The sequence below is a fragment of the Pleurodeles waltl genome, chromosome 6, assembly GCF_031143425.1.
Source record: "Pleurodeles waltl isolate 20211129_DDA chromosome 6, aPleWal1.hap1.20221129, whole genome shotgun sequence".
NCBI classification, from domain to species: domain Eukaryota; kingdom Metazoa; phylum Chordata; class Amphibia; order Caudata; family Salamandridae; genus Pleurodeles; species Pleurodeles waltl.
In genome coordinates this window covers 1,050,291,744-1,050,315,232 of record NC_090445.1, presented here as the reverse complement: position 1 = coordinate 1,050,315,232, position 23,489 = coordinate 1,050,291,744, and the positions used below count along the sequence as shown (strand labels likewise).

Here is a 23,489-nt window from a genome sequence, read left to right as displayed (position 1 = left end):
TACGTAAAAGTTAAATGCATTCATCCCGCCATCTGCTGTTGTGCATTGCAATTTAGTTAAGGCTATACGGCAACAATCCTTCCTCCAAATGAAATCCAAAAGGATGGAGTCCAGTTCGTGGAACGCTGCATGTGGGATCACCAAAGGGAGTACCACAAAGAAGTACAGGAGACGGGGAAGCACCACCATCTTAGCCAGCGCAATGTGGCCTGCAACAGAAAGGGGAAGAGTTTCCGAATTTCACACTGTGATGCAGGGCCATGACCACCGCCACAATGTTTCATTTCAATAGGTTGGGGTCAGATCTATAGATCCACACTCCCAGACAGTGCACTACCGTTGGTTCCTACCGCATGCCCTCTATCTCCGTGGGACTGTCCATATTGTTGCTCATCGGGAATAGATTTGTTTTAAGCCAGTTTACCTTAAGGCAAGAGGCCTCCCCAAAAGACTAAAGAAGTTGAGCCGTTTTTGTTGTTTCCGTATTCAGACCATGAAGGAAGATCACTATGATATCTGCATAGAGGGAAATATAATGGGTCACACACCAAGCATGCACCCCCTTAAAGGGTGAGCCACTATGTCCGCTGCATGCCAATGGCTTAACAGCAAGGGCGAAAAGCAAAGGCGACAATGGGCATCCCTGCCTGGTGCCCCGGTCCACCTTACATTGATCAGAAATAGTGTCTGGAGTGCGTATCCTGGCTACAGTTTCAGAGTATTACAGAAAAGTCAACATCACAAATAGCGGATCAAGCTCTAAGTGAAGCATAATGCACTGAGAAAGCTCCACTCTAAGCTGACAAAGGTTTTCTCTATATCAACAAACATGTATCCTGTCTGGCCATGGAGTTTCACGCCCTCCCTGAGAAGTGCCAAGTCACCAAATAGTAAGAGCTGTGCAGCGGCCAGGTAGGAAACCAGATTGGTTAGTCTGAATCAATTTGCTCATATAAGGGAGCAGGTGTTGCGTTAATATCCTGCTTAATATTTTTTAATCCCAATTAGTCATGAATAAGGGCCAGTATGCAGATACGTCTGTGGCAGGCTTCCTGGGTTTAAGCAGGGGAACAATGAGGGCCTCACGTAATGTAGGTGAGAGCACCCCCTGCAGTAAGTGCTGCTTTATGTAAGTCCGCTAAGCGGAGAGTAAGAAGGTCAGGGTAGGTGGCATGAAACTCCACTAGCAGGCCATCTGTTTCCAGTACATTATCACCGGCCATGCAGCGGATCTCAGCTCAGATCCCCCCCCTCAGTGCTATTCCAACCTCTCTCCCCGCCCCCCCCAATGCCTTTACTTCTTCCCAGGTTAAACTGTCCCACGGAAGAGTAGAAGGCCAGTCGTGTCGCATATAACGAGGAACAGAAATCTACAAAAGAGTCAATGTGCCTCAGTGTGTAGAGGCGGATGCTATCAGGGGTAAGCAGCTGAGGACTAGGCATGCACGACAGGAGGGGTCGGTAGCCAGGCCAACAATGGGCCTGACCTGTCCCCCTCAGTGTGCGCCTGCACCATATAGGCCTTGTGATCAAAGCAGAAGACACGCTCTACCTGTTCCACTACCTTCTACTTGGCCTCTAACAGGTCACGCTGCAATTCCGGGTGCGCTGGGCGCGAAACCCTTGGTCCGTTGTGGAGGATATCCTGAGGTATCGATTTCTGTATACCTGCCAATTCAGAAAGACAACCGACCCAGAGAATGACCTTGAAGGCCTCCTATTCCATTTAAGGGGAAGAGGCCATACCAGTGTTCTTTTCAAAACAGCTCTGGATTCCTGCTCGAATCAAGTCCCGAAACATGGGTCCTCCAAGTTTGCTGCCCTAATCTCCAGGTAGGAACACAAGAGCATGCCCTCCCCCATTTCAACATCATCAGCAGGAAATTGTGATTGGATACTGTGCCGGTAATGTATTCAATAGATGATTGAGCAGCAATAACATCAGGGGAGCAAGTAGGCCCCAATGGTCCTGACAGGCAGCAAATCGCTGGGCCAGATGGACTGCAGGGGGTCTCAGAATGGGGGTTGCAAGAGGTCTAGGTCAATGTTAGCAACACAGTTAAAGTCTCCACCCAGCTATGAGTATGTGTGGTAATAGTGAGGTCAAAACTCAGGACAGCACGTCCAGAAATAGAGCCTGGTCTGAGTTGGGAGCATACACATTGACCAGGGAGACATCACGGCCATCCATGCAGCCTGTCAGTACCGAGTACCTCCTGTCCACATCCACCAGACTATGAGTAAGTTGGATCAGGACCCCATGTTTCACCCAAATTAACATTCCTCATGCAAAGGCTGAATAGACAATGTAAATGCCTAAACGTCGTCAACTCTTATAGAGCGCCACATCGTTTAAGTGAGTTTTTTGCAGCAAGTCGATACAGATCACGCTGTGTTTCATGTACGCTAACACCTTGTATTGCTTATGCCTACTTTGCAGGCCATTAGCATCCCAAGTGAGAATTTTAGAAGTGTTACGATCAACTCCCATTAAGAAGTAGTTAAAGTCCAATCAATCTAAGGGGGGGAGCACCTCAAGGCAGGCAGTCCCTGGGCCTGAACCAGGCAGGAGGTGGACGGAAGGGAGCAGCCGCAGATAGCAAAACAAGCCCAAAAACAATTAAAACTTCACAACACCCCCTTCCCCAGGGCAGTACGGTAACACCCCCCCATCAAACCTACGAAACTACAATTTAAGTGAGTGATTTCACAGGTCAAAGTTACACCTACGTACTAACTTGTGGGACAGCGGGACCGAGATATACCACCCCAGACAGGGGTTGAGAGCTCCAGCGGGGCACCCCATGCATGGCCCTAGGTGAATGTAATGATAACACCTCCATGATTTCATAGTTGACTGAAGCTGCATAAGGTAAGGGGGTGTCCCACCACTCCTGACTCTCTGTATGCATATATATATATATATATATATCAACCAACCAAATAATTAGAGCACAACGTCAGAGGACGTAAGAAGCGAGTGTCAGGAGGAGCTCTCTTTGCTCAAAGACGGCCAAATAGGCTGACTTGTACCCGTTAGTTCATCTTCTTCAGAACTTGGGGCAGGAGTGGTATTGGCAAGAAGGAGTACACGAGTCCTTAGTTCCACTCAAGGCAGAGTGCGTCTCTGAGTGACAGTTGCCTTAGAAACTCCAGCAAGGTGGCAAATAGGTCAAGCCACTGTTCTCCCCATTCGCAGAAGAGACATTGAGCCACCTCCAGGTGTAACTGTCACTCATGACTTGCAAGTCATCAATAGTTGAGCACTCCACCCTGGCATTCAAAGATCATGAGGTGTAGTGCCTCCTGGCACAGGGCCCAGGACCCCACACTGTAATTTTTGTGAAATCGATCAGTTGTTTTGCCAGTGAAGTTGAGGATATGAATACAGAGCTTGATGGGGACCCTTTTCAAAGTTCTTTTCAGGGTTGAGCGCGCAAAGCGCTCTGTCCCTGGTGTAATCTCTATGAGCTTTTAACCACGCCCAGGTCACACCCACCAGTTTGGTTCGTTCGTGGGCATGCCTTTTAAAATTTGCTTGTTTTAATTAGTGAAAGGCATGCATACGTCATGCCTTTTCTGGTGTTTAGCCTGCCTCGAGCGCACCGGCCAACTACTGAGAACATGGTTTCTGGACTACGATTTCCTCTATATTTTGGAGGCAGCCTGATCTCCCCAGGCAGTAGTCGAGTGCTTTGTGTGACATCGACCCTGTTACATGGATATTTGCACCTTTGCCGGTTACATGTATAATTGCACTTTTACCGGTACGTTTCACTGCGAGTGAACTTCTGTTTCCTTTTGTGTGTCTGCTTTGCGCTCATGGAGGCCATTAGCTCGCTTATGTGAAACTGTTTTACTTTTCATTTTCACTTTATGTGGCAAGAAAAGTCTGGTTAGGAGTGTTCAACACTAATAGCTTTAACTTGAGCAAACGCGAGACCCATTGCATTCCAAATGCTTGGTAATTACAGCTGGGCCTGAAACCCAGTAGGACCAGGCCAACTTAATGTGCAGAATAAACCACTGTTTTTGACTCCTGTCTGTAATAAAGGGATGAGTCCGGATACAGATGAGTTGGTTCTTTAATAGGAGTATCTTATCCACAACCAACAGCTCTCCATCAGAATCCATCCACAGAACTTCACCTCCCAACACTCTAATCTGATGTCAGGCATGACATCAGCCTCAGGAATAGAATCCCTTCCATTCTACCATCTACCACACTGTCCTTCCCCCACACGTCCACAGATTGTGTATTACATGTGTCTACATTCTCATTTGCTTATCACATAGGAAACAGTGATATTGTGGGATAACGGCATGCTATGTATGTGAACTGGAGTAACCGTAATAGCAGGTATGCACATCCTGTGCTAAAGTGAATTCTTACGCATTCCAATTCACTGGGAGTGGCTACTGAAACTATTTAAGAGATTGCTTAGCGTCTTTGGTGATATGGTCCCACTTCTATTTATATTATATTGCAACATTCATTTCTTTAGCAATTACCGCCCCAATCGGGGGCGGTGAAGCACTTGCCTATATGGGCAGCAAGCTACACCATGTTGAGGAGTGTGGTTGGAAGAGTGTTCCCTTTGTTTCTGATACTATGTGTTTAGTGTTTCATGTCGTGTGTAATGACCACTGAGGAGCAGTTACGTGTTATGGATCGCAGCCCTTATCCATTTGAGGATGAAGAAGTGTGAGAGACAGGTACACAGTTTATGGTTTTCAAAAATCTTTCAGCTTTGAACAGCTGTGAAGGTCCTTTTGTGGTATTTTGTATGATCACATACTACTCAGCTGGTTACAGCACTAGGGTGTGCTTCGAGTAATACTGGTCAAAGATTTAGGTCCTGAGGAGTCATAGCTTGAATAGAAAGATAGGAGATATGGTGGAATTGCTTTGCTACTAGCATCCCTTATCTGATATTCACTGTGAAATATCAAGAAGCGGTCATACATGTAGCTAGTTTGGACTCATAGTGGCGGATTAAATTAGATTCTTCCGTTGGCGAGCAGTATGTGACAGATATCTTCAGCTATTCCATGGTTGTTCAGTTGGTGATAGGTGGTTTATTGATGTGAACTGGCACTGTACTTGACCCGTAGCAGACCCATCTTATATGAGGCAAGCTGTGTAACGGAATCAGTATGCAACTTGCATTAACTACAATTGGCAGCCTGACCTGTAGTGTTAGGGTATTAGTATTAGTGCAGGCCAAGAGAGTTATATATGAATTGCCATAGTACAGCTAGACATGTCAGCCTTTTGCTGCCATAAGTGCGCCGGGTATGCCCAGACGTGGGTCCCAGGCTACCTATGTCACTGGATTCAAGCTAGCCTGGCTGATGAAGGGTGAAACCCTGAAGCCGGTCCCAGGATGCTTGTTTCCGGTCCAAGGAGGACCTGGCCTGGCAGTTCGGGCTGGACTGTTCCCATGAGGAACAGGGTCAAGACTGATTTGCATATGGCTGGGTCTAAACTGGGCTGGCATGGTGAGCAAAAGAACGATGGATTAAACCCAGATCTGTGACTGGGAGTGAATGTTTGATTGGTTCTGCATTCCGTCCATCATTTGTGTTTTGCTTTGCTTTTGCTGCCATAAGTGTGCCGGGTATGCCCAGACGTCGGTCCCGGGCTCACTATGCCACTGGATTCAAGCTAGCCTGGTTGATGAAAGGTGAAGCGCTGAAACCAGTCCCAGGATGCTCGTTTCCGGTCCAGGGAGGACCTGGCCTGGCAGTTCGGGCTGGACTGTTCCCATGAGGAACAGGGTCAAGACTGATTTGCATATGGCTGGGTCTAAACTGGGGTGGCATGGTGAGTAAAAGAACAATGTATAAACCCAGATCTGTGACTGGGGGTGAATGTTTGATTGGTTCCGCATTCCATCCATCATTTGTGTTTTGCTTTGCTGCCATAAGTGCGCCGGGTATGCTCAGATATGGGTCCCGGGCTCACTATGCCACTGGATTCAAGCTAGCGTGGCTGACGAAGGGATCTTTTGAGGTGTGTATGCTTTTTAATTGCTTTGAATCTTAGGTGGTAGTGAGTACCAGAGTATGGTGGATTGTACTGAGAAAGCAGTGCCTCCTATGTATTTCTTATAGGAAAGTGGCATGACGATCTGTTGTTCAAGCCTGGAGCACAATGTCTTATTTTGTTTGTATTGCTTGAATTTAACTTCTAGGTATTGCGATCCTGTTCTTTGAAAAGCTATGTGGACAGGGTAGGGTGCCTTAAACAATGCGTTTCTAGCCATAGGTACCTAGAGATGTGATTGCATATCTGGATGCATGCGGTCTATTGGGAGAAGGCGGAGAAGGAGTCTTGCAGCTGCATTTTGGATTCGTTTTATTTTGCTTATAGTGAAACTTGGGGGGCGCCAAGGTATATGCTGCTGGCTTAGTCAAACTTGGAAATTATTAGTGTGAGAATAGCTTATAGCTTTTTTGGAATCCAAGGTGTGTGAAGATGCAACACAGTGCTTTCATATGTAGAAAGTGGTCTTTGTGACCTTGTTGATGTGATATCAAGGGTGTTTAGGATGTTTAGGTTTAAGCCTTGTAACCGTGACTGAACCTTGGGAGATCCTATGCCAATGAAGGCTTGACTGGATTCTGCTTTTGTTTTCTTAATACTCTGGCAAGCTTTGAAGGCCTCTGATCTCAATTAGTGGGACTACTGTGTCCGTGATAACCACTTTCAAAGGTACATTATCTCCATTTGATATGGACTTCAGATTTAACTGCAATATAACTACTAGTAAGGCTTCTTTATCTACACTCTCAGAACGGAATGTGGAGTATGGGGTTAAAAAAAACTTAGTATGGACCCTAACCCGATTTACGCATCGAGTATCAGCAGCTGCAGGGCCAGCTTTGGTGCTGGTGGCGCCCTGGGTGACAGTCTTTTTTTGGCACACCTCCACCCCATTACCACCTCCTCAGATTCCCTCACTACCAGTGGCAAATGTGTCCCTCATCTCCCCATAGCCCCCTTTTCACATACATTCATTTGTGTCAAAGAGCTTGTAAAACCTGGTTTTACTAATCCACTCAGCTATCCACATAAAATCTAGTTCTGTTCTTTGCAGCAGGCACAGTAACACTTGATGCTACTTTATGGCGAGTCAAAGCTGCTGCTAGACAAAACTCCCATCTCTCTCTCTAGCAGGAACTTTAATCACAAGAGGTATCTTGACATTTTAATTGCTTCCTGAAGGCTGGACACACAAGGAACTTTTCAGCAGCTGCTTTTAAATCGCATGTTTCATAAGTTATTGCTAAATACAGTGCCCCCCTGAGGTCAGCGCCCCAATTTAGGTCAGTACCTGGTGCGGCCGCCCTGCTCGCACCGCCCTAATGCCGACCATGACCAGCATCATGCATGTAGTAGTAGCAGCTTTTCTAGATGTGCTCGTATTTTGATAAAGTAAGATGGGCCCATATTGGGTGTCAACATGAGTTTAAACACTACCCCGAGTGTTGGCAGTGTGCCCCAATCAGTGTAATTAAATGGTTAAAAGCGTCACATATGAGGTCGGGAAGCAGTTGTGCAATGTACTCTTTGTTTCCACATACAAAATACACAATTCATTTAGTGAATGATTAGATGAACGTTTGCTGGGTAGACCTGAATGGAGGAGAAGCAGAATGTATGAGTAGTATCTTATGTGAGAGGGCTGGCCTGGGTGCCAATAAGGAATTGGACCTTGGTGTGGAGCCTCCTATTATGATCACGTGTTAACACTAAAAAGTAAATAAGTACAGTCACTGAGTTAAAGACTTGCCACTGACATCTCCTTGGTCTTAAGGTCGTGAGTTTGAATCTTGACCCAGGCTAAATTATCCTTCTGGCCCCTTAAGAGTACGATAAACTGAGTGCCAATAAACTGGTTCATAGTAACACCTGTTACTTGCAGGTCTTTAAAATTGGTAATACGCGGAGTAAAGAACTATAGAAAAGCAGGCATCTATGATTAATATTAATTTACCCCTGAGTTACAATACAGTCTGAATGCAAGTGCTTCCATTGGTCCTTAGAAGTTTTATTAGTTAAAGCCACAATTTATTTAAGAGGGGTGTGTTAATGCAGAATGTTAGTTATGTTGCTGCATCAGTGGAAGTACTTTTTTATATGCATTGTTAGGTGTGTACACAGAATACACATGCTCAATTACACCTACGTTTTAAAATACTCAGTGAGAACGATAACAGAACTGTGCTATATTACAACACCCCATTGTATGCCACTGTGACCCTTTATATCAAGAAAATGAAAAGAGAAAAACATGGCATATGTCTAGATTGGTTTAGATTAGTTAAGACATACATTGCCTAATAGTTGCTGAACAGGAAAAGCATTTCTGAATACTGTTGACTGGTGTGCACATTTAAGTTGCTGTTGTGGACCAGTATCTTGTTCTGCGTGGCTTATTATTATATACTATTTGTGTTACATCTAGTGAGCACATCTGCTGTGTGTCACGTCTCATTATGGTTTAGTTATGTTAAATAGAGTGGGAGGAGTGTGGTATCCAGTGTTGAGCTCTATTTGTACGTCAACATGCTTTTCCTAGGCCTACTGGCCTCCCTAATAGAGTATAAAATGTATGATGCAGTCAAGAGTTCCACTGTGTTGTAGGTTCTACTGCTTAGAGGTATATGGATGCTCCTGAAGGCCTGAGCAAGGAGCTCACAGCTGTTGGTATTGGGGAAAGTACCTTAGACCTACAAACAAAGTGGAAAGTACTTCAACTAAATAACTTAGGATACTTACCGACATCCAATATTCAATCTTGTCGTATTGCAGGGACTACTACATGTTTCAGGTAGGATCTTATGCCACTCTGCACCTATAGAGGCACCCGTTTTATGTACTATTTTCTCTTTTTAGGGTCGAGCGCGCTAGCACTCTGGACCATGTTGTAATCTCTATGTGAGCTTCTAACCATGTCATGTCACGCCTGTCACTTTCATTGGTTTGTGGGATTGCCTTTTAAAAATCGATTGATTCCATTTGTGAAAGGCATGCATAGGTCATGCCTTTTCCGGTGTTTGCCCTCCTAGTGCGCACCGGTAAACTACTGAAAACATACGAAGCTCCTTGTTTACAGCTGGTTTCTGGACTACTTTATCTTTTCCTTTCCTGTGCAGAGCGATCTCGCTCGGCAGAAGTTAAGCACTTTGCATGACATCGACTCTGTTACATGGATTATTGCACTTTTTCTGGTTACATGGATAATTGCACTTTACCAGTAACATGGATAATTGCACTTTTGCCGATGTTTCACTGCAAGCAAACTTCTGTTTCCTTTTCTGTGTCTCCTTCATGCTCATGGCAACCATCGGTTCGCATATGTGAAAATGTTTTACTTTTCATTATAAGTTTATGTGGCAAGAAAAGTCCGGCTCGGAGTTTACAATGCGAATAGCTCTAACAGAGCAAACGCGAGACCCGTTGCACTGCAAATGCTTGTTCCTATGGTGACAGATCACTGATGCCTGTGTTGTCTTTGCATGACATTGTAGTGCACTCCTGACTCGTGGTACATAGAACGGTGAAAAAAGTAAATAACCACACTGCCCTTAGAGCCGACACAGAGGCGGTATACACATTAGCATGATAAGTACTCCGGTGCTCAGTGAGCTCATCTTTACCCACGATCCATTTCTTCAGTGCGTTTTAGAATATCCATAATCCAGGAGGGATGGTATTAGAAGCTCAACAAGACGTTATCTAACAAAGAAGGCAAGCTTTCGTTTTAAGAGGTGTAAATAAAACGGTGCCAGACGGTGAGAAGCATAAGCAATCTATTTAAGAGTCCCAGGAAAGAATAGGTGTACTGAATGAGGTCTAAAATAGACCATTCCGTGAAAGAAGCACATCAAATGTTCTGTACCCAATCACCAACAATCTCAAATCATGAGGATTCCATATGCATCTTTGTCTGAAGTCTGATTGGGATTTGAGACCTAGTATGGCATCATTCGCCACAAGCCACTCACGAACCTGGAATCACTGACGCATTCTGAGCCGTGTCAATATGGACACAGACGCAAATAACGGAGTAATGTCCTGGCATCAATTAGGTGCAGGCTCAATCCCTAGCAGTGAAAAATCACAGTTCAGTAAAAAGGCAAAAGAACGTTTCACATTTAACAAAGCATGCTAGAAGGAATAGGCTGCCAACAGCTTAGATTCCGTATCACACCGACGATACCCGCGGAATCCAATTACTAGACCGGTCTCTAGTGATCGGACATCCAGATTACTAACACAGGGCCGAACTAGCGTAATTTTAGATAAACGAACAAGTCTTGAGTAAAATATAAACCAGACAGTCAAAGGGCAATATTTTTCTTTAAAAAATCTTCGCAAAATTAGATATTTATCTACTTACTAAATCTATTATTAACAGCATAACAGGACACTTGAAAGGGATCATTAAATCAAGTTAAAGTCCCCAGGTACAACTCGGGACCATTTTTGGTGCCACAAACAGTGAACTATGGCAAAAGATGAGGCACCTCAGGGCTTGCAAAGGAAGGAAATTTTGGATTACATGACTAATATTCTGGCTAATCCAAAACATATTTTGTCAAAGTGGGACAGTATGGAGTCAAAGGCAGACACTGAAAATCATTACGTATGTTCAGGACCACTGGAATTATACGGTAGGGTAACAAATTATACGGCAAGAAAAAGACAATTACGCAGCATAATGCGGCACTATTTGTGATAGTATTACTACATTATTTAGTCATTTTTAAATCTGGAAACAGTGTCTTATGAGTTACAAATTAACACCCAAATACACCAATAAACAACTTAAGATGACCAGTCAAACTTTGTGAAAAGCATTCCGGTATACAGGAACCCGAATAACTATATTTTTGTTACTTTGATCCATTTGAACGAGAAACAATTTTTAGGTTAAAATCTGAAGATTGTGCCGCAGAGGATGGATTATGTGGCAAATGCAGCAAATCTACAATTATGTGGAAATCGCCACAGTCACAGAATCGTATAATTCCAGTGGCCCCACGTATGGTTGATCACACATTATATGGTTTGTCACTTCTGAAAAGAAAGTAAGATTTTAGCACTCATGTGCCTTAAGAAAGAGCCAAATGAGACGAAATAATAGTCTCCGTCTTACTTCAGCCACACATCTCGCTTTTCTAGAAGTTATTGTCCAATTCCGAAACCCTATGCTTGTTAACACATACAACACCCTTTCAACAGCAACCCTCACCTTCAAAGGTACTGAAATAATTCTGAGCTTAACATAATTCAAACTGTTTTTCTGTTATATTATATACCAGAATGCCAATAAGAGCACATTATTGACTTTTGCCTCTGATTCTCACCTTCTGCGATCAATCACATTTTCTAAATTGCAAGCAGCCAAGTATAAATAATTGATCGGTTCCTTTACTGGAAGAGTAGTTTGATGAATTGCAGGAAGAAGGAACCATTATCAAAATGATGTGCTTTATTTTCATAGATTCTTCCCAGACAAGAGCAATAAGGTGGTTCCAGTACTCTGGAGTGTATTTCCAATGACTGCTAATGTAAGGTTCATTCAAGTTTCAAAACACCTCCAGAAACTCTCTAACTACACTTTAAACATCAAATTAACACAAAAAAACTATTTCCATTAAAACCTGCCAACCCTTAACATTTTCATTCTAGCTCACAACTGAATTGGTAATCGGTTTCTCCTATCAGATTTTGTATTTAACTGTGCCAAATGCCATTCTTTTTTCATCCTCCATGTTTAAACTCTTCTCTTTTTCTCCTTTGTAGTTTGCAGCTTATCAGACAGCACAACTGTCTGGTTTGCTGAAGGCATTTTGGGGACTTTCATAAAGGTGACCTAGGAATGCATTCAACCCATTGATTACGATTTGTTTTGTGCTCTGCAACTCACATTTTCTGGCTTTCTATTTGCTGGGTTTATTTACTTTAGGCTCTCCAGGTTCAGTTTGTCCCTTCCGAAGCCTAAACTATGTTTACTGTATTCTTCCACAAGCTCCCTTTCTGTAAAGAAAACTTCAATTCTCATTCTTGTCTTGTCACATCTGCTGTGCATTGAAAGACTGAGGTCAAATGTCAGGTGCTGTCTTCCAAGGGCGCTTGTTTACTTTTCTTTCTCTGACCTCAAAGTGAGAGGATTTGTGTGACAATCTTGCTGGATACTAGGGGAAGGAAGGTTATTTTTTCTAGTAAGTGACAATATTTAAAGCAACTGTGTATATATTCCAGAATATATCAGAATTAGGACCACAAATGAAGCACATTTTTTGTTATTTCTGAAGAGTGTTGGAAACAAATACTTTAATATCATCAAAACAAATCATTGCACTAGGTGATTCCACACATTTTCATTTGTGCACTGTACAGTTTTAATAGTAAAACTGTGTCTTTTTTTGTGCAGTTATATATAGCATGAACTCAACCCAAAAGTATTGGAGCGCTTTACGTGAGCACCAGTTACGTTACATAAGGACACATTCATTTTGGGAGATTAATTGATTTGCCCAGAATCAAAGGATGTTGAGCCCACATCAAGGCTCAAACCTGGTTGCCCAGCTCCAAAGTCAGCAGCTCTGGCCATTACGCAACATCCTCTCCCCAAATGAGATGTGCAGACATGAGATATCTGTGCAAATGTAATGGTCTTTTCACTTGAAAAGATGGCAGTCTAATGGCAGTGTGCTAACATACCCTGCATATTCCGCTCTATGGCACTCCACATCACTGCACTCTACTCTGCACCACTCCATGCCACTGCACTCTGTACCACTCCGCTCTACGTGACTGCACTTAATGCCACTTCACTCTACGCTTATCCACTCTACCCTCTACTACTCTACTCTTCACCACTCTATTCTACACTGCACTCTACACCACTCCAATCTAGGCCACACCAATTTACCTTGCACAACGCCACTGTATACCATATGGCACTCTGCAACACTGCGCTCTAAACCACTCCAGCCTACTCTGCACAACTCCACTGCCTACCATATGGCACTCTGCAACATTGCACTCTACGTCACTCAGCAGCACTGCACTCTACACCACTGAACTCTATGTCAATACACTTTACACCAGTACACTTTACTCTGTAACACTCAACTCTATGCCCCTGCACTCTATGAGAATCCACTGTGCAGCTCTCTAATCTACTCTGCAACGTATGCCACTGGACTCTACACCACTTTATGCCATTACACTATGTCACTCTATGTAACTGCACTCTACCCTGCACCATTCAACACCATTTCACTGTACCCAAAAACAATCTATTTTATGCAACTGCACTCTATGCCACTTCACTGTACTCTGAAACAATCTATCCTACAACACTGCACTCTACGCCACTCTACTCTCAACCAGTGCACTCCACACATCTGCACTCTGTCACCAAACTGTATGCCACTGAACCCTACTCTGCATCGCTGTACTCTATGCCACTCTACACCACTGCCCTCTGACTCTACTCTGCAATCTCTGCCACTGAACTCTACACCACTAAACTCTTCACTACTCCAATCTACACCACTGCACTCTAGGCAACTGCACTATACTCTATGCTACTCTACACCACTCTATACATCTGCACACTATGACACTCAACTCTACTCTGCACTCTATGCCATTGTACTCATGCCACGCAACTCTACCCCACTGCCCTTTGCATCAATCAACTCTATGCCCTCCATTCTGCACCACTCTACTCTGCGCCACTTCACTTTACTGTGCACCACTCTAATCTATGCACTGCATTCTACGATGCTACATTGTATGCCACAGAATTCAATGCCTCTGCAATCAATACCACTACACTTCACGTCACTATACTCTGCAAAACTCTATGCCAATGCAATTTACACCAATCAACTCTACACCACTCCAGGGTATGTCATTCTTTTCGACTCCACACTATGCCACTCCAATACACAAAACTCTGTCACTCCGTTCTACTCAACTTTTCGCCATTCCACTCTACTACACTCCACACAACTCTCCTTTATAACACTAACATTTAGCCATGCAAACAGCAGCCATGCTGGTGTACAATATGGCTAAAACAGATTAGCAAAGCCAATAGCTCTCGCATAGGCACAACCTCTTGACTTTGCCAATGCTTGTTGTACAATGGTGGCTCTTTGGTCATTTCAGTCACTCATCCTCGTATCTCCATACTTTCTATCCTCTCAGGTGTCTGTCTCCTCACATTTTCTGCTATTCATTCTACGCATTTATAGAACATTTTGATAGGAAAATCCCCCCCTTTCTTGTCTCTCACGCCATCTCGGTATGATGTGTCCTATCCTATTTATTTGTTTGTCTTACTTTCAAGTGACTTCTACCTTTCACCCACCTACTCCTCCTCTTCGGTTTTTACCCTCGCTCTTTCACTTCCCTACAGCAGTCTTTGCAGACCTCACTACCAACTTTATCTCCATCATGTCAATGTTTACTAAACGTACAAAACTACTTTTTTCCACCCTTTCGTAGAACAGTTGGTTTTGGAGGATCAACCACAAATAAAATGAAAAATGCTACCTAGAATCCTGATATAGAGTGTAAAGCATATTGCATTTTTTCCAATCATGAAGATGGTCTGTTTAGCGTAAAGACAGTCATTTTCTCACATTTTGTTATTACTTCCTTTTTCTAAATTTTATCTTTTGAGCTCTTGCTCAAACTACATGGGTGGCAGCGGGCCAGTGCTGTGGAGCAGGATTAGCAAAATATGTAGGTCAAAATTCTAGTGTGTATGCTGGAGGATTCAGGTCTGGTTGCCTGGTGGAGCTAGATCTAGCCATTTTTAGTGACATCTAGTCGCAATCAACGTAGTAATTTTTAAAGTGAAGGCACTGGATTCAAGACACTATCGAGCCGAGGTTACAAAAGGAAGAGGAGGTTACATGACTGAATAGCTTGAGAAATGCTGAGCTGGAAGACGCAGCGATAAGAACCGCCCTTGATCGATCTCAGTTTAGCTTTACATAGGTCCTCTGCGGCTCACGTACCTGGCGTCTTCGCACAGGACAGTGAGCCTTGGCCCCGTCTCCAGTAAAGGGACATTATGTGCCCACAGGCACAGAACGTAATGTAGATGGTCCAGGAGACGGCTTACGGGGCTGTAACAAACGGACTTCTTAAGCAATCCTCCATTTTGACTGGTTACAATTAAAATTGTCCGACTTCCCGAAGAGTTACTGAGCATATGTGGTATGATGGAGTCATTCGGGTCGTGCATAATTGAAAGACACCTACAAAAGGACGCTCAGCGTTATATTGGATGTCTTTTCAATAGGTTTTGCCAAATACCAGCTGGTGATTCTTTATCTCTATATACTTTTACTGGTGTCCTTGGTTGTCCCTTATGAATCCCTCTACTTGTTTACTGTTTGGGGCAACCGTCTGAGAGTTTCTGTCTCATATCCCTATTGCCCTGATTTCTGTAACTATTTTGAGAACTCACAGTGGGTAACCTTGCAGCTTTATGGACTACCACGATCATTTAGTGGAGTTCTCAAGTTTAAAACGCTTTTATTGATTTATGTGCTGAACCTTGCCTTCTGTAAGCCTTACTCATTTGAAATACAACTACTGTGCACTGCAAAGAGCATAATATCTTCAGTATCCAGTGGTGACATTAAGGTCCATTTCAGTAAATCTTCCTGACATTAGATATCTGGATTCGCTGCATCTCATCTACAAATGGGAACAGCATTTGGGCAAGAGGAGGTATCTAATCAGCCATAACACTTAAGGAATTAATCAAAACTCTACATGCTCACTACGGTAGCCTTTCAAACCTGTTGCAGGCCTGACAATGCGCATCCTGTGTGAGCAGTTTTAAACTGTCACTTCCACCTGGGAAGTGTACCCACTTGCCAGGCCCAAACCTTCCTTTTTAAGGGCGAGCACAATGCGCTCTGTCCCCTGTTGTAATCTCTCTTTGGGCTTCTAACCACGCCCATGTCACATCAGTCAGTTTAATTGGTTCATGGGCTTCCCTTTTAAAATCCGCTTGCTTTCATTCGCGAAAAGCATGCATACGTCATGCCTTTTCCTGTGTTTAGCCCTCCTCGAGCGCACCGACCAATTACTGAAAACATACAAGGCTCAATGTTTTCTGTCTGCTTTCTGGGCTACTTTTTCTCTTTATTTTGCAGCTTGATCTCGCTGGGCAGTAGTCGAGGGCCTGCATGACATCGATCCTTTTACATAGGTAATTGCAGTTTTGCCGATTACATAGATAACTGCACTTTTGCCGGTTACATGGATAACTGCACATTTATTTCCCTTTATGTGTCTGTTTTGAGCTGATGGCGGCCTTCGCCTCGCTTATGTGAAACTTTTACTTTTCAGTTTATATGGCAAGAAAAGTCCAGTTAGTTATGTGAAACAGTTTTACTTAAAATTTTCAATTTATGTGGCAAAAAAAGTCCAGTTAGGAGTTTACAATGCTAATAGCTCTAACTCAAGCAAACGCAAGACCTATTGCATTGCAAATGCTTGTTATTACTTTTGTCAGCCCTAAGGTAGGCCCTGATTAGCCCCATGGGCAGGTTGCAGTGTATATAAAAAGTTAGAGATGCACTTTTAAGTTTAACATGTTCAGGTAGTGAAGAACTACTATATTCGTTATTCACACCTGCAAGGCCTATCTCTCCCATAAGTTAACATTGGGATTAACTTGAAGCATCCTTTAAGTGTAACTTTCAATTGGGAAAAGATAGAAATATGGAGTTTGATGTCTCTGGACTCTTAATTTAAAATCACAACTTCTGGCAAAGTTGGATTTTTAAAAGATACATCTGAAAATGCCACTTTGAGAAAGTTGGCATTTTCTTAACCATTCTGTGCCTCTGCCTGTCTCTGAACACATGTCTGAGGCAGATGACAGATGGGCTTTGTGCATCCCCTCTAGTCAGTCAAACACAAAAGGAGCTTGGGTGTGACATCTGCATCCTGATGGCCCATCACCAGGCTGATGGGTCTTCTTGGGCTAGATCAGTGGGAGGAATTGACACCTGAGTAGGGCTGTGCCTCTCCTCACACAAAAGGCTGAATACCTCCCTGCAGAGTGTCTGGAGCTAGGGAAGGAAAGGCAGGGACCTTGTGATCTTCAGAGGCCTCTTTTTAAGTTTCCCCCACACTTCAAAGGCACACTTGCGTCTAAGTACTGGACTCCAAACCCCATCAAATCATAACTCTACTGGAACCAAGGCCATTCTGCTAGGAAGAAGAACTTCTGTGCTGCAGAGGAACTATCATTCTGCAACTGCATTGCTGTGCTGTAGGAGGGACTGCCACATTGCTACCTGCTCTGCTGTGTTGGCCTGCTACTTCTGGCCCGACTAAGTCTATCTCTACAACCTGGAACCAATGTTCTCTAAGGGCTTGTTGGCTTGCCCCCTGTTCCACGAAGTCCCAGGGCAATAAAAGACTTTATTTGCAACAGCCAGGCTTCCATGCCTGCCCTTTCTGTGAGATCAGCGTGTGCTTTGGTTTAATCAAGTACATCTGCCTTTGTGGTGAGCTGAACGGGCCAAAGTGACTGCCTGTTCCATGTGATCATCGTGGCACCATTGCTTTGGGTTCACCAGGTGCATCTGCATTTGTGGTGTGCAAATTGAGCAGCTGTGTCTGCCCTTGCTGTGTGATCATGTGCAGCAGTGCCCTTCCACCTAACACCATGCCTTTGCTGCACACTGCTGGTGCAGCACTGCAAGGCCCCCAGCGAGGAGAGACTGCTGTAACTGCTGTTCTCTCCTATCCGAGAGGTACTGTGCAACGCTTATACCCGTAAGGCTGCGGAAGCCGCTCTACATAGTTTACTGAAGCTTTGGAGCTCACCAGACGTAAGTTTTTCCCTATGAGCTGAAGAAGCATTTCTGAATTTTTGTTTCCTTATTGAGCCCTTGGGTGACCACAGACCTCATCACAGAAGTGCAAGGGCTCCCAACGCAGCACACTTTTAAACCTGCATCACTTTAAGAGGCTAAATGTGATTCCTCAAGCTTCAAGCTTGCCTACTTCATGACAAAATGTGCTAACTTTAAACCTGCATAATCCTAAATATATTTATAGGATTTGTTTTTTACTTTTCATCTCATTTTATCAAGATAAATCTCCTATATTCTTCTAAACTTGTGGGGAGTCTCTTTGGTGGTGTTTTTCACTGTGTTACTGAAATCAAGTGTTGCACAAATACTTTAGACATTGCCTCCTAAGTTAAGTCTGACTGCTCTGTGCCAAGCTACCAGAGGATGAGCACAGGTTAATTTTAGGACGTGTAGCTGAATTGCTCTAGCTAGGATTGCAGCCCCTACTTGAGCAGGGTACATACCTCTGCCAACTAGCAACCCAATTTCTATCACTTCCCATGACTCACTGTGTATTCTAGCCCAGAACGCAAAGTCCTAAAATTCTCACTAACATGGTCCTTACATTTTGGACTAGTTACACATTCTCATCGGTTCCTGCATATCTACAATCTTACACTAAATTAATCATTCTTTTGATGTCCCTCAATTACAGATTCCCAGTTTGGGCACATTAGAATACCTGCTGTGCCCCAGATAATGCACCCCTTCACTGACTCAAAAGTGCAGCCATGATCAAGGGTGTCCCTTAGGTGTGACCTGAAAGGTTTTTCTTGGTAGCTAAAATTCTTTCAGCATCGAAACGGGACACAAGGCTCTTCTGGCTTCCGCTGATGGGACCTCCCAGTCCTTAGTCTCGGAGACAGGAAGCAACCTCTTCTGCCGCAGCAAAGCGGGGAAGCAGTCTGAGCCCTCAGTCTCAATAGAGAAGCCTCCATTATCATCTTCAGGGAAGTAAAATAATGTATTTTCTGTCTAGGACCGATTAGATCTGACAGCCTCTCTCTGCTCCTCCTTTACCAACTCCACCACATCGGATCGCCTGAAAGCAGATACCCTTACCTGCACTTGTATATATAAAAGATTTAAGAAACTATTCATTGTAAGTAGAAATAAAAGCTTGTTCTTCGGAGATACATGACAGGAAACCCACATAGTTTAATTAAACAGGAACATTACCAATACATGAAGGTTGAACCTTAAACTACAAGTGCAATCAGAGGTTGAAAGCCAGAGACAAATACAAGAAAGGTTCCCTTTACATGCAAAAGGCATTAGAAGCTTCAACAATCATGAAGGCCAATGCATTGCTCAGTAAGCAAAGTGCACATTTTGCTGAAAAAAAAAAAAAAAATAGAGTGCTTACTTCCCGGCAGCGTAAACTTCTGCTGTGTCGAATAAGTTGATTCCGTTATCGTAAGCCAAGGTCATCAGCTGTTCAGCCATCTGCAAAGCCAAATGTCCATGATTTTAGACACACAATGCCAAAGATGCTTATTAGCTCATGCTTTGCAGATAATGTGTGCTTATTAATCACAGCGTTTGTGCTGTGAGCACTTTTGCAACACTGGTGTTTTACACAACTGTACCAGTACCCTCGCTAGCAATAACTTCGGTAGAAAATCATTTATGGATAATGATGATTTATCATCTTTCAACCTTTCATATTCCCAACATGTTACTAGAGTGGAGCTCCAAAAGGCTTGCATTTATTTAGCGCATGTGTCATATTGATAGAATTTGAAAAGTAAACGTTTGAATAATTTGATAATACATGGAAGGCTGCAGCATATTTACAAAAGCCTCTAATTTTATTATTAGTCTAGTTGTGACAACTCTAGTCACCTTTAGTAAGAACATGATTTAACTATTAATCTAAAATGGTATATTTCGGCAGAGTCATGGGTTTACAATGCCTGCTTACACATCCCTAATACAATGTGGGAGGCAGGCCTGGCAAAATCACAGCCGATGATTAATATAAGGGATAGTTAGCTTTTCAGCACCCCTGAAGGATTTTTCCTGAAATTGAGCATTTATGCAGTATATGTATTTCTGACCTGTTGGAGTTCAAATAAATAAATAATTAAAATAAAAAAAACAGGAATCTCTTCATGGTACATCTTGTGCATGACAGCCATTTTATACCGCGACTTCCATTAAACAATTTATAGTATAATTCAGATGTGGACAATCTCACACATTAGACAGGCATATGCACCCTCATATACATGCCAGCCTGACAAACTGGTATAAGAAAATTCAAAGCAGTGCAAAAAAATCTTGAGAGTGGCATTATCTTTACTGCTTCTATCTTATTATGTATAGAAATTTAACAAAAGTAGGGAAACAGATGTTTGGCTAAATTTATCGCTTCACCAGGGCCATTTCTTTTTATATGATTTACTTAAAATATTGCTATCTTTACTTCCATTTGAATGTTATTCAATTTTCTCAATAGTATTTTATTCCTTCATATTTCTGAATATTTACTAGCATAATGCGCTGCAAAATCTACATCTGCCTAACTCATATATAATTCTGCTAAAGGTTACTAGCAGCATTTTTGTCTCTTTTCACAGTTCAGAATCCGCATATATTCTGCATCAGCCTACTATATTATGTGAAAGAAAAGGAGACCATGGAAGTAAGCTTTTTGGGAAAAAGATAATGGTGCTTCTTATAAAGCATAAAATATCATCTGAGGCATGTAAACAAGATACTGCAAGGCACGTCCGATATTTCGTTACCTGTGAAACAACCTTGACCCTGAGCTTCCTTCCTCTATTTGGTCACGAACTCTTCATTGACTTTTAAAATTCTTATATAATAGGAAATACTGCAGAGACGGTTTAAGGCACGGGCAAAGTGGAACCTGGCCCAGGTACCCAGCCTTTCAGAGGGCCCCTGACAGAGTCAGCTCTGTTCTGCAGACAGTCTTGCGCTGATAACCTTGAATAATTCTTAAACGGTGGTTTTAAACACCGTTTTCATTTAGTTTAATTGTAATATAAGTGTTGTAGGGGACTCTATAAGATACATTTTGCAGAGATATGTTTATGTTTTTCAACACCGTGCAACGTTCACTAATACATTTTTTTTTAGGTCAAAAGAGGATCTCACATATAAAAAACGGGCAGGGGCCACAAAGATTATTTCCATTAATATTAAGTTGCTGCTGTGTAATAACAAGTGAAGCACCACTTTGACAGGATGGATAGAGTACTAGGGCAGCTTAGAGTACCAGGCCGGCAGATCACTCACACCTGGGGCCAGGTGTAACTGCCACAAGGAAGGCTGTTTTCAATGTGAGAAGCCTGAGGGGACGGTTGTAAAGAGGCTCCAAAGGAGCACACATCAAAAAAATTAAAACTATATTAAGATCCCACTGGGGTATAATGAATAGAAAAGGAGGGAAGAGATGAGTAAGACCTTTGAAGAACCTATGTACAACAGAAGACCTAAACAAGGAAGGCTGATCAGGCAACCGCAAAAAGGCAGAAATAGCAGATAAATAGTCCTTAAAAGTACCCAAAGCAGAGCCCTGCTGGGCATTGGAAAGAACAGCAGAACCTCAGAAAGAGGGGCAGAAAGGAGTGTGCATAGTGCCACAATTTTTTGCCAACGAAAGGCAAATACCATTTTGGTGGCGGTACGACTGGCTGCCAAGATGACGTTACAGACTGGGAGGAAGGTCAAAAGCTGTCAACTGCCACCACTTCATCTCCACGCAAGAAGGCAGAGAGTGGACAGGTTTGAGTGAAGAACCCTCCCCTGCTGCTATGACAGAAGATCTTCTCAAAGGGGCAGTCTGATCAGAGGACCAGTGGACTTGCCCAGCAGCTCAGGATACTAGTTCAGAGCCACAATGATTACTTGGGCCTGGTAGTTCCTGATCTTCATGAGAACTCAGGGCAGGAGTGGTATGGGTGTAAAGGCGTATAGGAGGCCTAAATTCCACTTGAAGACAAAAATCTTCTTTGAGCAAGTGCTGCCTTAGAAACTCCAGCACAGAAAACTGCTTCTCAGCAGAGGCAAACAGATCTAGCAAGGCTCTCCCCACTGCTAAAAGAGACCTTGCGCCACATCCGGATGGCGACTCCATTCGTGATCCGCTAGACATTTTCGGCTGAGTGTGTCCGCTCTGGCGTTCAGAGAGCCCACCAGATGATAAATCACCAGGGATATAAACGGCGTTCCAGCCATGTCCAGAGGCGAAGAGACTAGTGGCAAAGAGTGCACAACCCCACCCTACCCTACTTGTTGCAGTACCACATGGCGGTGGTGTTTTCCGTGAACACTTGCACTATCCTTCCCTTCATAGAGGGAAGAAAGGCTTTCAAAGCGAGTCAGATCACACATCACTTCAGCATGTTGATGTGGAGTCCCAACTCCCCCGGAGAGCAGATTCCTCTGATCTCCACATCTCCCTGTTGGCCACTCCATCCCAGCAGTGACGCATCGGTCACTATTGGCAGATCTGGGTGGGGAAGGGAGAGGGATCTGCTAGGGCCCAATCATGGTTCCTTAACCACCACTGCAGGTCTTTTGAAGTTCCCTCTGCGATCTGGACCATGTAGGAGAAATTACCCTAATGCTGCGCCCACTGGAAATTCAGGTCACAGTGCTGAGCCCGCATATACCATCTGGCATGTGTCACCAGCAAGATTCAGGAGGCCATGAGGCCCAGCTGCCTCGGAGTCAATTTCACCGAAATCCAGGATAGAGGCTGCAACATCAGTAACATAGCTTGAATATCCTGGATTCTCCACTCAGGAGGATAAGCCTGAAACTGCACTGTGTCCATAACAGCTCTGATGAAAGGGATCATCTGAGAGGGAGTCAGGTATGACTTTGGCACATTTATAGTGAACCCCAGAGAATGCAGGAGGTTCACCGTAGTCTGAAGGTGGGAGATGAAAGCGTGGAATGAGCTCACCTTCAACAGCCAGTTATCGAGATTGGGGAAGATTGATACCCCTGATCTCCGCAGATGAGCTGCAACCACTGCCATTACCTTGGTGAACACCCAAGGGCTGCTGGTAAGGCCAAAGAGGAGCACAGTAAACTGAAAATGCTCGTGGCCTACCATGAACTGCAAGTAACATCTGTGGGAAGGCTGGACCAGGATGGGAAAATAAGCATCCTGCAAGTCCAACACTACCATCCAGTCTCCTGAGTCCAGGGCAGACAAGACCTGAGCCAACATGAGCATTTTGAACTTCTCCTTCTTGAGGAAGTGATTAAGGGCTTGTAGGTCTAGAATAGGGCGAAGACCCATGTAATTTCTGGGGATCAGAAAGTAGCAGGAGTAGCAACCACAGCGTACTTCTGGCACAAGAACCCTCTCTTTGGCTCCCTTCGCCAAGAGAGCTGCAACTTCCTCGCAGAGAAAGTATAAATGATCCTCTGTCATCTTCTTGTAAGATGGTGGCATCAATGGAGGGGCAGTCTCGAAGGGGAGGGAGTAGCCAGATCGGACTATCTGCAAAACCCACCTGTTCGAAGTAATGGATTGCTGGTGGGGGCCGGTGCCGCACCTCACCCACCCTCACCCTCAT

The 23,489-nt window shown here is 43.8% G+C and overlaps 1 protein-coding gene across 23 annotated transcripts in view; it reads right to left on the bottom strand.

Moving 5' to 3' along the window:
• KCNAB2 (potassium voltage-gated channel subfamily A regulatory beta subunit 2) overlaps positions 1-23,489 on the bottom strand; it is a 961,933-nt gene that overhangs the window by 270,391 nt on the left and 668,053 nt on the right. For all 23 annotated transcript variants that reach the window (XM_069239974.1, XM_069239987.1, XM_069239978.1 and 20 more), the window contains one exon: positions 19,295-19,374. In XM_069239974.1, coding sequence (XP_069096075.1) covers positions 19,295-19,374 — 80 coding nt within the window. The remainder of the gene's footprint in view (positions 1-19,294; positions 19,375-23,489) is intronic.